The sequence below is a fragment of the Dendropsophus ebraccatus genome, chromosome 8 (genome assembly GCF_027789765.1).
Source record: "Dendropsophus ebraccatus isolate aDenEbr1 chromosome 8, aDenEbr1.pat, whole genome shotgun sequence".
Classification (NCBI taxonomy): domain Eukaryota; kingdom Metazoa; phylum Chordata; class Amphibia; order Anura; family Hylidae; genus Dendropsophus; species Dendropsophus ebraccatus.
In genome coordinates, this window is record NC_091461.1 from 52189570 (window position 1) to 52208763 (window position 19194).

General features: G+C 46.6%; 1 protein-coding gene across 2 annotated transcripts in view; it reads right to left on the reverse strand.

Moving 5' to 3' along the window:
- Window positions 1–16907, reverse strand: part of PANK1 (pantothenate kinase 1) — a 38094-nt gene extending 21187 nt beyond the window's left edge. The window contains exon 1 of one of the 2 annotated variants that reach the window (XM_069980352.1): window positions 16500–16907. In XM_069980352.1, the coding sequence (XP_069836453.1) occupies window positions 16500–16713 (214 nt within the window). In that variant the 5' untranslated portion in view covers window positions 16714–16907. Of the gene's footprint in view, window positions 1–9150; window positions 9410–16499 lie in introns of those variants that run through there. The other variant, XM_069980351.1, reaches the window with a different exon arrangement.
- Between the last annotated feature and the right edge of the window lie 2287 nt (window positions 16908–19194).

Here is a 19194-nt window from a genome sequence, read left to right on the forward strand (position 1 = left end):
TTGGAAATATGCCCCACAGTGTTTGGAACAACAACATACATGCTGCAGACACATCCCCATTCATATCTATGAAAAGGGTCAATGCAGTTTCTGCAGGAGCCTTGTGTTAGCCCTTTAAGTAAATTGGTGGTGATCTTATAATATGAGTCCACCAAAGGACATCCCATTTAAAACCACATTCAAGATCTCTGCTTGCCGAGTGACATGGCATTTCACCCTGCTATTCATTTAATTTGGGATTTTAACCGCTGCCAGTGGTGCCAACTGGGTTTTGGGGGGGGGGGGGGGCACTTTGGGTTTGGTCCTGTGACATTGGGGTTGCAGGGCCTCCCTTCCCTGTTTGTGCACGCTTTGCGGGGTTAGCGCTCGCTGACCGATACAATGTGGAGTTAGTGTAGGGACCCATGTGAACCAGGAGACCGGCACGTGGTACATGGGGCAATATGGTTTGATTGAATTATATACCAACATCCTGGCGTTGGTTTTTAAATGTAGCCGAGTGGCATTAGTGTCAGCCATAGGTGTGCTGTGCAGCAAGCAGCTCCTTTCTCTCCATGTCGTAATTTGGATTTTAAGTTACTATAACTTATTTCCATTGGCTTAACATAAAGATGGCTAAAAAGAGTCAATAATGTCTATAGTTGTAGATCCAGAATCAAAGTAATGTTTACTGGTATGTGCCATATGTGGGTCATGCCTACACTATGTCACCGCTCTATGGGGTCACAATACTAATAAAGTCTCCTGAGTTCATTACGGGTTGTTGGAAAGTTATGCAAAATACACCGTGACCTGATTCCAGACTGGAAAAACATGTGCATACTTAGGATATCATCACTGTACCCAATGATATCACTGACGACTGATCTCACCCGCTGCACTGTCAGCGCTCCTTGCTATTAATGACAATGTACTAAGAGCACATGCAGCCCCAGCCACTTACTGATGGTACATCATACTGAACAGTGCCCGGCTGATGTCTGAATCAGCAATTCTATTTCTGTTCTCTACGCAAAACCCAAATATTCAGGTGTGACTGCAGTTAACTCCTATAAGTCATTCCCCCAAGGCATCCTACTGAAAGGTCTTTTTTTAACATAAAACTGTCCATTTCTTTGTATTTTACCCATTGTATTTCATCACTCTGTATCTGTTTTTAAACCAATTTTTTGGCCTGTTTTATGGGTATTTAAGGGGTATTCTAACTCAAAACACTTATCCCCTAGCCACAGGACAGGTGTTTAACCACTGGGACTTCCTTTAATCTCGAGAATGGGACCCATATGCATTATCACTTCATTTATTCAGGTAGTACGCCAGTTTTAAATGAATGAATACAAAAACGGTTCGGGATAGATTGACACAGAGTGAAGTTACAGGTAAGCATAGGGAGTTGTAATAGATCTAACCCCCAAGGGTCACTATCCTAACAAGAACAACCCATCACAACAATAAGTACACAGAAAAAAAGAAATATGGGGATAGTTCAGAGAATCACAAAATATTTTAATTCACATACTTAACAGTTTAAAATAAAAAAAAAAGTGATCACCAATAATTAATACCGTGTAAACAATATGGTAAACAAGCTGAGTAGCATGGGTTCAAACCAATAAGGTGCTGCAGTAGTCCTTTCCTAGACAACCTATTCATGTAAACATTATTCCACAACATGTGAGGTGCAACAACATTATAGACCACTTATAAACAAGGATTAGAGCAATCACTCACCCATTACACTACTACGGCTGGAGCGGTCCCTACGTACATTTCGCCATACCTGGCTTCTTCAGGGAACTGTTTCAAATAAAGCCTCATCCCCATTTACCCTGCCGGATTTATTAAGAGGAGCCTGCCTCTTAGTAAATCCAGTGTGACCTGCACATGGCAGGTGCAAAAATGTACACCTGCTCCAGAGCAGGTTTAAATTTCCGCAATGCTTTACGCTTGTTTGCAGATGTAAACCATTATAGATCAAATGCGGTAGGAGGTCTCGTCCATTCCCACCTTGCCATGCCTGCTACCGCCTATCAGGCAAGAAGGCTGCATTCAGTGCCATGCGCCAGGGGCACAATTGATAAACATGCTCCATTGTCTACAGAGCAGCTATAGAAAGCCAATAGCTGAGCTCCACCTTCTCCAGCAGCTCCACACTCAAAGGAGCAGCGGCACACATTGGTGAACAGCACTCTATTTTAAGGCAAGAGGTTCACGCGCTTCAGATCGTTGGGAATCAGACACTTATCCTCTATCCTGTGAATAAGGGATAGGTGTTTTAATTGGAACACCCCTTTAAAGTTAGATAAAAGTTTTAAGAGATTATATATATATATATATATATATATATATATATATATATATATATATATATATATATACACACATACACACACACACACAAGAAACAAAACAGGATGGCTACACTGCCACATACACTAAAATTGTCTGACAGCAGCTTATTGTGTACAGTATAAGTATGTGTACTCCTACACTTACTGACAGCAGCTCCCTGTGTACTGACAGCAGCTCCCTGTGTACAGTATTAGTAAGTGTACTCCCTGCACTTACTGACAGCAGCTCTGTGTACAGTATTAGTAAATTTACCCCCTGCACTTACTGACTGCAGCTCCCTGTGTACAGTATTAGTAAATGTACTTACTGACAGCAGCTCCCTGTGTACAGTATTAGTAAGTGCACTCCCTGCACTTACTGACAGCAGCTCTGTGTACAGTATTAGTAAATTTACCCCCTGCACTTACTGACTGCAGCTCCCTGTGTACAGTATTAGTAAATTTACCCTCTGCACTTACTGACTGCAGCTCCCTGTATACAGTATTAGTAACGGTACTTTTAGACGGAACGATTATAGTTCGAATTTGCGCCAGAAATCGTTCATTTTGACCTTTCAACATGTTCTTAAAATTGTCGTTCGTAAAAAATTCGCAGATCGTTCCATCTAAACAGTCGTTCACCGATTTAACCTCTGTGTGAGATAGGCTTAAGCGATCGCAAAACGATTTTTTCTGTACGATGTATCGTTCCGTCTCAACGCTGATCGTTATAAAAAACACATCGTTCATTCAAAATCGTTAATCGTGCGAATTATCGCTCCGTCTAAAAGCACCATAAGTCTACTCCCTGCACTCTAGGTTGTGCTGCATAAGATGCCTCAAATGAGGCTCACCTGTTTGGTTTTACAATGAAGAACACATAGCAAACTGGAAAAACGTTCTAAATGCTATACTTTAAATGTCACCATGTTGTTTTTGTGCTTCTATTTCTAGTAAATTGTAAGTTAAGTAGTCACACAGGTCTGGGACTTGTGCTGCTAACAAACTCTTTCCTGTTGTGTCATCTTCATGCTGAGGATGCGGTAATAACATATCTTCTTGGCACTATACCGGCCCTTCTTAGAATCCTTATCAGCCCTGCCAATGCCTGTGCTCATGCCACTTGAAGAAAGTCCGCTCCCTCCATTCTGTTTTATTGGTTTCCTAATCTAAATTATATGACATTGATTACCTACAGTACAACATGATTTATTATGGGGGCACCTTTTCTATAACAGGTCTAAAGTTCCCATACACATTAGAAAAAGGTCAGCCAAACCCACCAGTTTCAGCAGGACCAGCGACTATCTAATGTGTATGGGGGCCATATGGCTCTCCTCCTATATATGATGTAGGGTGAGAGCACAACTGATGGATGTCACCTGCCGATCCTATTGTAACTGGAGAAATAAGCTAGAGGAGTTGCGACTGACAGCTTTCTCATGTGTGTGGCTATCTTACAGCTGGTTATACATATGAGACAGCTGTCAGCCAACCCTACTCTCTCCAGACATTCACCATTTGGGATGGGACACAGTACACACAGTATATAGTTGGCCTATCCCAAATCATTAGGTTTGGCTGACATTGGTGTAATGTGTATGGCCACTACTACTGGATTTGTGGAGAGCGATAACAGGGGGGCCAATAGACATGTGTAGGGACTTTACTGTACTTCTGTATTCCTCAGATTTTTGGATGAGAATATTCCACTAACACACAATAAGTATGTGAAGCTGCCATACTGGTATACAGGCCAATATATATCGAACCATGTAAAGCCCTTCTGTAACACAAATATAATGCAGGTATATAACGTCAGTGATGACTGCTTACAGGAAAACCTTAGTTCTCCCCTTTCAACTTGGCAAAGATCATCTCCTGTTGAAGTTGACAATAGGAGGGGATTTATTTTATCAAGTATACAGGGAACTAATGAAATCCATTTAATAGATCAGGAAATGACACAATGGGCATACACAATAAAAAGCCTATAAATAGTTTCTTGAGTAACAGGAAGTATGTAACAACTGAATGGATAATCTTTAGAATTATTAAAAACCTGTCAGAAGAGGACGCCTTTTTTTGTAGGGGGAAGGAGATAAGGGGCAGTCATAGCTTTCTGGTGATGCTTATTGATTTTTATTGGACAGGTAATAATCTAACCTAGGCGATTCCCGTTTCACGACCACTGAGACAATGAATGGTCTGATGACGTACCTGCATAAGAGTCAGTACCGGTAGGTGCTATAATAAACAAGGAGCTGGTATGTGTTAGTTTTTCATGCATCACGCAGAGCTATAAAGCTGTAATTATTAGCTATACAGAAATGTATCTTCTGAGATGACCCAGGTCACTCTGCAGGAAAGTCCTTCTCATGTGTCATGTTACCTAATGACTCTATTGTATTCATCAGAGGCAAGGGTGTGTGCATGCACATACTGTATATACACAGCTTCTACCACACTTGGTTGGGTTTCCATTTAACGGGTTCAGCCACATGTGGTGTAAATGCTGCGGACTGTCTGAACAGTATTACTGTCTGCAGTATTCACAGTACCAGCAAAGTGGATTCGGTTTTAGAAGTCTCAATCATACAGTGCAGAAAAGACCTGTAGCAGAAGTAGATTGTCAATTGTTATATCTCACTGTGGTTTTATCACAGACTTTCCCCATTGACTTCAATGGGGGAGGGGGGGGGATAAAAATCACAAATTTGCAGGTTTTACTATAGATCTACAGCAAATCCGCAACTGCAGTCTTCACACAGGAACAGGGACTTCTATCCCCAGACTACCTGCTACTGTACAGAACTGAGTGGCAATAGAGTGACAAAGCCAGGATCAGAGTTATTTCCAATCCCAACCATAACAGCAAAATGTCAGCTGTATGTTACAACTATTATAAGCTGCTGATGGTGCGAGCTCAGCTCAGGTACATGAACTACATCCTGTGTATCCTGTGCCAACTGTCTTAAGTGTTTGGCGGCCTCCTGATTCTGCACCGACAGATGACTTTTTCTACCTGACCATATTGTTCCTTGAGCACCACAGCGCTCTGTGCCAAGCATTCATGTGTGTGGCTGACAGTTATTATAAATGTATGTAGGGATTCCATAATTCTAGCTATCCTTACAAATATATATATTACTATCTACGCACATACACACACACACACACACACGGTACGTACAACATAGACATACAGAACATACACACACTGCATATCCACCAGGTTGACTAATAAAATCTGCCCTGGTGACCCGGATTTTCCTCCTTGATAGTCATGCATTTAGCGTCCTGGTGCTTCCACCCTGTGTGGAGTTTATGGAGTTGGATGTAGTCATCAAGTAGCTATCACAAAAATGACAGGCATGTGTGAACCTCCTGCATAAGCCCTGGCCCTTGTTTTGGCTTTAGCCTATGCTGGAGTAGGCGAGTCCAGAGAATGCTGCAGTCACTACTGGGTGGGGGGACTACTGTGCCTGGGGAAGGGGCTGCAGTGACTGGAATCACTAACTATGACTTCACATAATAAAGTAGCTTTGGCTGCCCAGGCATGATGGGTGTTGTAGTGTTGCAACAGCTGGAGGTCCGCAGGCTCCCCTTCCTTGCATTAGATGGTGAGCGGATCCTGATGAGATCGGTGGGTTTAGTTACCTAGTGTGTCCTATGTATGGAGGCCTTTATGCATAAAGTGACTGCAGTCCTGATCGCCACATATGGAAAATGGAGAGAACGCAATAACAGGATAATACTAAGGCATTGCTGTTAACGCAGTTTCCCAATATATAAGTGACCTATTGCCTAAAAGTTCCCTTAATGCAATAGCAAATGTTATCTATGAGCTCTGAACATTAGGGGACAGGTCAGACGCCGGAAAATACATGTCTGGTTGTTGGGCTTCTCCATACAATTGAGTAATCTGTATCATGCTCAACAAACGCAAAACGAAGTCCAAGGATACATATCGGGTGGGCTTCATTGCATCATTTCACTATAGTCCGGGACCTCACTAACATGATCACTAATATGGATATAGTGCAGGACCTCACTAACATGATCACTAATATGGATATAGTGCAGGACCTCACTAACATGATCACTAATATGGATATAGTGCAGGACCTCACTAACATGATCACTAATATGGATATAGTGCAGGACCTCACTAACATGATCATTAATATGGATATAGTGCAGGACCTCACTAACATGATCATTAATATGGATATAGTGCAGGACCTCACTAACATGATCACTAATATGGATATAGTGCAGGACCTCACTAACATGATCACTAATATGGATATAGTGCAGGACCTCACTAACATGATCATTAATATGGATATAGTGCAGGACCTCACTAACATGATCACTAATAGTCACACAGTGCAGGACCTCACTAACATGATGACTAATACTGATATAGTGCAGGACCTCACTAACATGATCACTAATATGGATATAGTGCAGGACCTCACTAACATGATCATTAATATGGATATAGTGCAGGACCTCACTAACATGATCATTAATATGGATATAGTGCAGGACCTCACTAACATGATCACTAATATGGATATAGTGCAGGACCTCACTAACATGATCATTAATATGGATATAGTACAGGACCTCACTAACATGATCACTAATATGGATATAGTGCAGGACCTCACTAACATGATCACTAATATGGATATAGTGCAGGACCTCACTAACATGATCACTAATATGGATATAGTGCAGGACCTCACTAACATGATCATTAATATGGATATAGTACAGGACCTCACTAACATGATCACTAATATGGATATAGTGCAGGACCTCACTAACATGATCACTAATATGGATATAGTGCAGGACCTCACTAACATGATCACTAATAGTCACACAGTGCAGGACCTCACTAACATGATCACTTATATGGATATAGTACAGGACCTCACTGACATGATCACTAATATGGATATAGTGCAGGACCTCACTAACATGATCACTAATAGTCACACAGTGCAGGACCTCACTAACATGATCACTAATATGGATATAGTGCAGGACCTCACTGACATGATCACTAATATGGATATAGTGCAGGACCTCACTAACATGATCACTAATAGTCACACAGTGCAGGACCTCACTAACATGATGACTAATACTGATATAGTGCAGGACCTCACTAACATGATCACTAATATGGATATAGTGCAGGACCTCACTAACATGATCACTAATATGGATATAGTGCAGGACCTCACTAACATGATCACTAATATGGATATAGTACAGGACCTCACTAACATGATCACTAATATGGATATAGTGCAGGACCTCACTAACATGATCACTAATATGGATATAGTACAGGACCTCACTGACATGATCACTAATAGTCACACAGTGCAGGACCTCACTAACATGATCACTCATAGTCACACAGTACAGATAGCCACAAGCAGCAGCCTGCTCTCTGCAGATAGAGGTGGAAAGTGTGATGTTCTATGTGTTTTCTTGGAATGTTCCCTCCTTCCCTGTACATTGACTGATTCTAACAATAAGGATATAAGAATACATTTTTTATTAGAATTATAAAGAAATAGCCGATGATACAACCCGATATATTAAAGTTTACCTAAATGGGAGGTGCACCAAGGCATCTGCTGGGACCCCAATGATCAGCTGTAGTGGGAACATGTCCAATTTCTCCACAGCGTAAACAAGTATTACACACTAAACCAGAAAACCCCCATAGATGAGACAACACAACCTTTAACTGAAGGTGACCGCACCTGTTTGCCCTTTACTCATTGTCTTCCCTATCACCCGTACCTGGACATACGTTTAGCTAAAGCTCAGAAGACAATGGAATTCTCTTGATCCTTTAGAAAATGCTCCATGTGACATAGCGACCAGGTCATATACATTATGCCGATATCTCAACAAACCAGAAAAACCTGATTTACTGGGAGACAGCCTGACGAGCCTTGTGTACCCATATGACACCTATAGGTAGTAGCTCATAAACAACGACTGACAGTCCTGGTGATATCAGAGCATTATATACAGTGTCTGAACCCTGGACTAAGATACCAGGGCGCTGTATTCTGATCAGCTGTGTAATAAGCTGTGATCTGCAGCCGGGATCCAGGCACCAGTACAGAAGGCTCAGGCACCCATCAACTCACCATTGGTTACCATTTCTGGGGTTCTGCAGGGAAGGGATAATCATATATATTAGGAAATTGCACAAAATGCAACTCTGGAGTTGAAGAAGAACAGATCCTCTAGGCCCCTCATGGATATCATTGGGGGCTTCTGCTTACCTGGACTGCACCATAAGGGTGAGGGGCAAACATGTTCCCCAAGCTGCGGCTGTCCAGCTGCTGCCAAACTACATCATCATGCTGGGACAGTAGTTCTACAATTAAGGAATACCCCCCCCCCCCCCAATCTAATACTATAAAGTCTCATGGGTGATCAGATGTGCCAGGGGCTTGTGTGCCCAAATAACCAGGGTGCTGGTCCCAATGACAACTCTTCCAGTATTGTGCTCCTACCAGTAAGAGTTATCATAGGATCAGAATCACTATGCATATTACAGACAATACATTTATGCAGAAAAACAATCCCGTTTTTTCATTCTTTAAGGTTATGTGCAGGTAAGTCCATCATGACACGATCTCATAACCTCCTTATGCTCAGTCAGTATGAGACTTTTTACTGAGAAGCCGCCCAGGACACCCCAGCATCCCCGTGCAGTATACATGACGGAGACCAGACCATCTGACTGTCCAGGTGCCCGTCAGGTACTCACAATGTTTCTTATCGTCAATGAGCTTCATGATGAGGCAGCGGCAGACCCGGGAACGATCAGCAGTCAGTGCGTACAAGCCGCATCCCGTCTGATTACTGGGAACAAGGTCGCAGCTTTCTTGGCTGCCTAGAAATTGCGAAACGTCGCATGTTGTCCTGTGCGCCCCGCAGCCGGCATTCTCCGGGCAGCCACAATAGCCATGCTTCCTGCCTCCTGATTGGCTGAGAGACGACCAGCCCCCCATGGTGTCAGTGGGTGTGTCTGTGTCTCCGCTCTCCTGATTGGCCGAGCCCACAAGGCATTTAACTCGGCATTGATTTTAAGTAGTCTACTGACTGTTCTCTCACCAATCGTCCCGGCTGGTGGTGTCAGCTGTGCGGGGGAGGTAAGCATCATCATACACCATACACCATACATACTGACTGTTCTCTCACCAATCCTCCCGGCTGGTGGTGTCAGCTGTGCGGGGGAGGTAAGCATCATCATACACCATACATCATCATACATACTGACTGTTCTCTCACCAATCCTCCCGGCTGGTGGCGTCAGCTGTGCGGGGGAGGTGAGCATCATCATACATCATACATCATCATACATACTGACTGTTCTCTCACCAATCCTCCCGGCTGGTGGTGTCAGCTGTACGGGGGAGGTGAGCATCATCATACATCATACATACTGACTGTTCTCTCACCAATCCTCCCGGCTGGTGGTGTCAGCTGTGCGAGGGAGGGCAGCATCATCATACACCATACATCATCATACATACTGACTGTTCTCTCACCAATCCTCCCGGCTGGTGGTGTCAGCTGTGCGAGGGAGGGCAGCATCATCATACACCATACATCATCATACATACTGACTGTTCTCTCACCAATCCTCCCGGCTGGTGGTGTCAGCTGTACGGGGGAGGTAAGCAACATCATACATCATACATACTGACTGTTCCCTCACCAATCGTCCCGGCTGGTGGTGTCAGCTGTGCGGGGGAGGTAAGCATCATCATACACCATAAATCATCATACATACTGACTGTTCTCTCACCAATCCTCCCGGCTGGTGGTGTCAGCTGTACGGGGGAGGTAAGCAACATCATACATACTGACTGTTCCCTCACCAATCCTCCCGGCTGGTGGTGTCAGCTGTACGGGGGAGGTAAGCACCATCATACATCATACATACTGACTGTTCTCTCACCAATCCTCCCGGCTGGTGGTGTCAGCTGTACGGGGGAGGTGAGCATCATCATACACCATACATCATACATACTGACTGTTCTCTCACCAATCCTCCCGGCTGGTGGTGTCAGCTGTGCGAGGGAGGTAAGCATCATCATACACCATACATCATCATACATACTGACTGTTCTCTCACCACTCCCGGCTGGTGGTGTCAGCTGTACGGGGGAGGTAAGCATCATCATACACCATACATCATACATACTGACTGTTCTGTCACCAATCCTCCCGGCTGGTGGTGTCAGCTGTACGGGGGAGGTAAGCATCATCATACACCATACATCATCATACATACTGACTGTTCTCTCACCAATCCTCCCGGCTGGTGGTGTCAGCTGTACGGGGGAGGTAAGCACCATCATACATCATACATACTGACTGTTCTCTCACCAATCCTCCCGGCTGGTGGTGTCAGCTGTGCGAGGGAGGGCAGCATCATCATACACCATACATCATCATACATACTGACTGTTCTCTCACCAATCCTCCCGGCTGGTGGTGTCAGCTGTACGGGGGAGGTAAGCAACATCATACATCATACATACTGACTGTTCCCTCACCAATCGTCCCGGCTGGTGGTGTCAGCTGTGCGGGGGAGGTGAGCATCATCATACACCATACATCATCATACATACTGACTGTTCTCTCACCAATCCTCCCGGCTGGTGGTGTCAGCTGTACGGGGGAGGTAAGCATCATCATACATCATACATACTGACTGTTCTCTCACCAATCCTCCCGGCTGGTGGTGTCAGCTGTACGGGGGAGGTGAGCATCATCATACACCATACATCATACATACTGACTGTTCTGTCACCAATCCTCCCGGCTGGTGGCGTCAGCTGTGCGGGGGAGGTAAGCATCATCATACACCATACATCATCATACATACTGACTGTTCTCTCACCAATCCTCCCGGCTGGTGGTGTCAGCTGTATGGGGGAGGTAAGCAACATCATACATCATACATACTGACTGTTACCATCAGCCGGGACGATTGGTGAGGGGTCAGCTGTGCGGGGGAGGTAAGCATCATCATACACCATACATCATCATACATACTGACTGTTCTCTCACCAATCCTCCCGGCTGGTGGTGTCAGCTGTACGGGGGAGGTAAGCAACATCATACACCATACATCATCATACATACTGACTGTTCTCTCACCAATCCTCCCGGCTGGTGGCGTCAGCTGTACGGGGGAGGTAAGCAACATCATACACCATACACCATACGTACTGACTGTTCTCTCACCAATCCTCCCGGCTGGTGGTGTCAGCTGTATGGGGGAGGTAAGCAACATCATACATCATACATACTGACTGTTACCATCAGCCGGGACGATTGGTGAGGGGTCAGCTGTGCGGGGGAGGTAAGCATCATCATACACCATACATCATCATAGATACTGACTGTTCTCTCACCAATCCTCCCGGCTGGTGGCGTCAGCTGTGCGAGGGAGGTAAGCACCATCATACATCATACATACTGACTGTTCTCTCACCAATCCTCCCGGCTGGTGGTGTCAGCTGTGCGAGGGAGGGCAGCATCATCATACACCATACATCATCATACATACTGACTGTTCTCTCACCAATCCTCCCGGCTGGTGGTGTCAGCTGTGCGAGGGAGGGAAGCATCGCCATACATCATTACAACCCTCATCATCATCACCACTACCTTCATCATTATACATTATTATTACAACCCTGATCATAACCGGCACCACTAGCCTCATCACTATCACAGTCCTCATCATACTAGGCACCACTACCCCCATCATCACTACTCTCATCATACATCATTATTACAACCCTGATCATAACCGGCACCACTACCCTGATCATCACAACCGTCACCACTATCACAGCCCTCATCATACTAGGCACCAATACCCCCATCATTATCATCAGTACTCTCAACATCATACATCATCATTACAACCATCATCATCACCAGTACCTTCATCATTATACATCAACATTCTTACAACCCTCATCAGCACCACTACCCTCATCACACTCAGCACCACTACCCTGATTATCATTACCTTCATCTTACTGGGCACCACTACCCTCATCTTACTGGGCACCACTACTCTCACCATCATCACTACCCTCATCATACTCAGCACCACTACCCTGATTATCATTACCTTCATCTTACTGGGCACCACTACCCTCATCATACTCAGCACCACTACCCTGATTATCATTACCTTCATCTTACTGGGCACCACTACCCTCATCTTACTGGACACCACTACCCTCATCATACTCAGCACCACTACCCTCATCATACTCAGCACCACTACCCTCATCATACTCAGCACCACTACCCTGATTATCATTACCTTCATCTTACTGGGCACCACTACCCTCATCATACTCAGCACCACTACCCTCATCATACTCAGCACCACTACCCTCATCATACTCAGCACCACTACCCTGATTATCATTACCTTCATCTTACTGGGCACCACTACCCTCATCTTACTGGACACCACTACCCTCATCATACTCAGCACCACTACCCTCATCATACTCAGCACCACTACCCTGATTATCATTACCCTCATCTTACTGGGCACCACTACTCTCACCATCATCACTACCCTCATCATACTCAGCACCACTACCCTGATTATCATTACCCTCATCTTACTGGGCACCACTACTCTCACCATCAGCAGAAAATTCCTTTTACCAGAAACTTAAGCACCAATAATCATTGGGCCCAAACTGAAGGACATACCCGGTATAAATTCCTAGGAGCACTTATGTCTTCATCCCCTACAGCTTTGGCAGCATTGTCCTCGATGAACGCCGCCTGTGACTTCCCTGCTTGCGGCTGGTCTTTGATTGTTGCCATTTTTTCACCCACAATAAAATTATGCAACAGTAAAGGCCGTATTACACGGCCCCATCACTAATGGAAGCGAGCGCTGATCGGATTTTTTCTTTTTACATATTAAATTAGCTGTCGGCCGTGCATCACTATTACACGCAGCAATGCTCTGTCGGTGGCTGACGATTTTTCAGGCGGTTGAAAGACAACCATCAGCCGATGATAGTTTCTTCAGCCGATTATCACTTCGTGTAATATGGAATTGTGTACATACAGGACACATGCAGCCAAAGCCTTAGACAAGGTAGTTGTAGAAAATCCCACAGAACAGCTCTTAGCTATCAGATTACTGGCAGCCATTAAAAGGGGTTATCCAGCACTACAAAAACATGGCCACTTTTCCCCCTACTGTTGTCTCCAGTTCAGGTGCAGTTTGCAATTAAAGGGGTAGTGCGGCGGTAAAGAATTATTGACAGAATAACACACATTACAAAGTTATACAACTTTGTAATGTATGTTATGCCTGTGAATGGCCCCCTTCCCCGTCTCCCACCACCCCCACTTGTGTACCCGGAAGTGTGGTCGGCTATACATACCTGTCACGTGCCGACTCGTCTCCGATCTTCAGTCAGCCATGTCGTCTTCGGACGGCCGGGCCGAGTCCCTCCCAGCGTCCTGAGTGCCGGTCGCCCTCTTCAGCGTCATCAGATGCTCAGCCACGATTGGCTGAGCACAGTTTGGCTCAGCCAATCACGGCTGAGCAGCTGATGACGCGGCCGCGTCATTGGCTGCTCAGCCGCGATTGGCTGAGCACAGTTATGCTCAGCCAATCTCAGCCGATGATGCTGAAGAGGGCGACCGGCACTCAGGACGCTGGGAGGGATTCGGCCCGGCCGTCCGAAGACGACATGGCTGACTGAAGATCGGAGACGAGTCGGCACGTATGTATAGCGCACCACACTTCCGGGTACACGGGCGGGGGTGGTGGGACACGGGGAAGGGGGCCATTCACAGACATAACATACATTACAAAGTTGTATAACTTTGTAATGTGTGTTTTTCTGTCAATTCTTTACCGCCGCACTACTCCTTTAAGCTCCATTTACTTCAATGGAACGGAGTTTGAAACCCCACCCAATCTGGAGACAAGAGAGGGGGAAAAGTGGCAATGTTTTTATAGCACTGGATAACCCCTTTAAAGGCCCCGTTACATGGGATGAGCCTGTCTGTATCATGATCATTCAACTGTCATGATCACTCAACTTGGTGGTTAGCCCTCATTTAGGGCATGTTCCCACCACAGAATCAGCAAGGAATTTCAAGTGGAGTTCACACCACGGTCTCCACTTGAAGTTCTGTCTGTCCCATTGATTCATTAGGACGTCTCATACACACTCCACCACACTGCAGACTCTGTGAATGGGATTTCTTAAGCACACCTATTCCGTAGTGTGAACAGACCCTTACACAGGGAGATAGGTAATGACAGGCAATGACTCTTCAGCAAGTCAAAACCCAATCGGCCAATAAATGGTTGTTTTCTTGTTCAGCAGCTGCTTGCTGGCTCTAATACACAGGCTGATATCAGTAACCCAGCGTCCTGTGTAATAGGGCCCTTAGTTACCCAACTATTTTTCTTATATGGTATTGTACTTACAGCAAATGTGTTACAGAAATTTCTGCGGCTGCCCCATTCACCCAATGAGGTATTTACTGCAACAAACAAGTGGACAAGACGTACAAGAAGAGCCGGATCAGTCACATGATGGCCCCTATTTACTTCTCATGGCCTCCATCATTCTACTGGAGAAAATACCAAGTAGTGCAATGTTTTCCAGCAGAAAATATGAATCCTGCCATGGGACCTCCAACAAGCATGTGAACTGAGCCTTAAAGAGAACCTGCCATCACTTTCATGCTGCCTGAACTTCAAGTAATCCAGCATTTCCCAGCTGCTTCTGCCTGCCCTGCCGGCCTTAGATCTCTTTCTATACCCAAATAGGAAGACATGAGCAGACAGGAGCCGCTGGGGACCATTCCTACTGACTTGTGGATCAGGCAGCATGAAGGCGATGGCAGGTTCACTCAAACAGCTTCCATGCATGAGAATGGTACCAGTCAATGGCAGCTACACTTCTTCACATGTGTCGTAGCAGATTCTTTGTATTGATCCCAAGTCTTGTTAAAACCCTCGGTTTTTGGAGGGTCGGCCGACCATCTAATGTGTATATGGGGGGGGGGCTACTGTCTGTCCCCCAGTGGCAGATATTAATAAAGATGTTGGCAGCCCAGCCTGCTCTATCCTTTTATTATGTTTTTCTGGTAAGTTGACTCTAGTTTACTTTGTGGCATATGGCATTCTGACAAACTTGGTACAATGTGCGCCATTTCTGTGAACTCATAAAGGGGGGCACACTTCATAGTCAATGTGGCTCAGCATGGATTATAGGTGGTGACACTTCCCACAGGAACTCATTGGTCAGTATGCCGCTATTCTGCCAGTACAGACACTCTGTTTGGTGGCATTGGTCACTTCACTATACCGTAGTGTCCCCCACCACCACCTGTGGTTTTCCAGGGGCTGCAGCGTCGCCCCCCCCCCCCCCCCCCCCCCCCCCCCACCTGCGGCTCTCCAGGGGCTGTAGCATCCCCCCCCCCAAACCTGTGGCTCCCCAGGGGCCGTAGGGTACTCACGGCACCTGTGGCCCTCCAAGGGCTGTATTTCCCCCCCCCAACCATGGCTCTCCAGGGGCTGTAGCGTCCCCCCCCACCTGGGGCTGTAGCATCCCCCCCCACCTGGGGCCCTGCAGGGGCTGTAGCATCCCCCCCCCCAAACTTGTGGCTCCCCAGGAGCCGTAGGGTACTCACAGCACCTGTGGCCCTCCAAGGGCTGTAGTTCCCCCCCAACCACGGCTCTCCAGGGGCTGTAGCGTCCCCCCCCATCTGGGGCCCTCCAGGGGCTGTAGCGTCCCCCCCACCTGGGGCTCTCCAGGGGCTGTAGCGTCCCCCCCACCTTGGGCCCCCCAGGGGCTGTAGCGTCCCCCCCCACCTGGGGCCCTCCAGGGGCTGTAGCGTCCCCCCCACCTGGGGCCCTCCAGGGGCTGCCAGGGCATGATGGGAGCTGAGGTTTTGCAACAGGTGGAGGGACACAGGTTAGGAAGGATTTAAAGGTCATCTCTTGTACCATGTCTCCATGGCCATGAGCACCCTTCTGCACGGGGGAGATGAATGCATGGTGAGGACACCACAGCCGCCACTTACGGGGTCTGCTCCTCCTGCCCGAGTCCAGCCTCCGCCTGATCCTGCTCTTCTTGGCCGGGGAGCCCTGGTGCAGGGGATCCGGGGGCGATCGCTGGTGGAGGCCGCCATGCTCGCTGCTCTCTCCGTTACTGAGGGACAGCGGGGCGCCGGGCGGATGGAATCCGTTCTGTACATAGGGAGCCGAGGCCGCTGCGGGCTGCGCATGATCTCCCATCACTGCAACAAGAAGCCGAGCAGGGGGCGTCACTGGGAGCGCAGACAGCGGCCGCCCCCTCTCTGCCGCTCTCGCCTGCCCTTGCACTTGTCTGCTGCGTTACCGCTGCGGTAATTACCCGGCGCTGGAGGGTGGGCGTCTGCTGACACCAATGGGGGTCATGTCCCTTAGTTCCAATGCCCGAATGTAGCCGCCAGTGCGGCAGCGCCAGGTGACGTCACGCCCCGCCCCCTGATGACAGGCAGGTATGGCCGGGAGAGCGCGGTGTGCACAGGCCCCGGTATAACGCGCTCTATAGCACGGATACCGGGAATGTGTAATGGGAGAATGGTGTGCCAGACTGCTCCATGTCTGTAAGGCGGGATTCACACTGTGTATACCCAGTGGTATACATAGAAAACCTGTCAAAAAGGGATTAAGACATATACAGTGGGGTACTGGCAGGGGCCCCCTTCAGTCTGAGGGGTGTAGAGAAGGCTTGGGAGTCAGGTGCTCTCTGTATACCTGGCAGCCAAGGCCGCAGTTTACAGCTGGCATGGAGCAAACACCATTAACTGTTAAAAGTTGCACTCCACTGAAAATAAACATTTAATATGGTGCAGAATATGGCAAACAGCCTATTTATCTCTGCGCGCCCCTGGTGTCCTGAACAATCCCGCCTTACAGATCAATCACTGGCCACAGCGCTGTCCTATCAGTGATTGGCTGAGCAGGCTGTCACTGCCGAGACAAGTCTGTGCCAGAAGTGGAGGCGGAATAGTTCAGGACACCGGGGGAGCGTGGAGAGGTAAGAATAGGCTGTTTTTTATGGGTCTGTGGATGGAGAAATAAGGGTTATGGCTATTAAAGGAGAAGTCCAGTGAAATTTTTTATTAAAGTATTGTATTGCCCCCCAAAAGTTATACAAACTACCAATATACACTTATTACAAGAAATGCTTTAGGAGTCGGGTCGTGACATCACCATTTTATCCAGGAAGTGAAGCCTTCATGCAGTAGTAAGTGCAGGGTAAAAAAGCACTTTGGGGGAGATTGATCAAACATGGTGTAAAGTGAAATTCTGCAGTGTGAACAACAGAGTAGAAATCCCATTGAACACAATGGGACATTGCTCTGTTCATGTTTTCATGGGAGGAATTTCAAGCTGAAATAAGAGCAGATTCCTCTTAAATTCTTTGCCTAATTGCTCACCTTTTCCTCAGTGTGCACATACTCTTATGGTGCATTTACACAAAACGATAATTGGCCCGAACGTACGATTATCGATGTCGGAGTAACGATTTTTTTTTCATAACGATCAGCGTTTAGATGGTACAATATATCGCACGGAAAATTAGTTTTGCGATCGTTTTGCGAACGCTTAAGCCTATCTCACACATTGGTTAAATCGGCGAACGACTGTTCACACGGAACGATTTGCAAATTTTTTGCGAACGACGAACAACAATTTGATAACATGTTGTAATCGTACGATTATCATTCGATTTTGATCGTTATCGCGCAAATTCACACGATAATCGTTACGTGTAAACGCACCATTACACCAAGCGATTATTGGCCGTAATGGACGATAATCAGCCATGATAGGAAGCTTGTCACAATGCAATGGGGGTCGCACGGATTATGGTCTCATTGCATCTCTGTATCCATGGAAACCTGAACTTCCGGATTAACAGAGGATCTCATTGCTGATGGGGAAGCGGGCCATTGTGACAGGTACACTTTAATTTAGGAAAATAACAAAAATCACCAAATAGAATTTTATTTGCCAAATCAGTCTGCCCTTATAATCAGATGTTTGGGAAGATATTAGCCCAGAAGAACCTGCAAATGCATTCTGCTGGGACCTGTATGTAGAAAGGTTAGTGTTTCCTTGGATAACAATGCCTGGAAAAGTATGGATGCTTTGGGCAAAGTCAGGAGAAAACCCTTTAATACTAGTACACGTTAAAGCGACTCTGTACCCACAATCTGCCCCCCCCATTCCACCCCCCAAAAAAACAAAAATAAAACACTTGTACCATTGGATAGCTGCTTTAGATCCAAGATCTGTCCTGGGGTCCCTTCGGCAGGTGATGCAGTTATTGTCCTAAAAGACAACCTTTAAACTTGCAGCCCTGTGTCAAATTGGCGCGGCCTAGAGTACCCGTGCCCAGGCCTGCACCACCTCTCCGTCCCTCCTCCCCACCCTCTTCATCATTAGGAATGTCCCTGGACAGGATTTCTCCTATTCATGACTTGTCTGAACACTAGACATGTGCTGGATCTTTAAAGGGGTTATCCAGCGCTACAAAAACATGGCCACATGGTCAATTTAAAGCTGTATTACATGGCCTGATCACAGCGCCTGATCTGACAGGTTGGCCCATTGAAGAGAACGGCGGTCTGCTGCCGCCACTGCTATTGCATGGAGCGATGAGCAGCAGCTGGAGCGATTTTTCAACATTTTGGAAGACCACGATCAGCCGACATTGTGCATGTC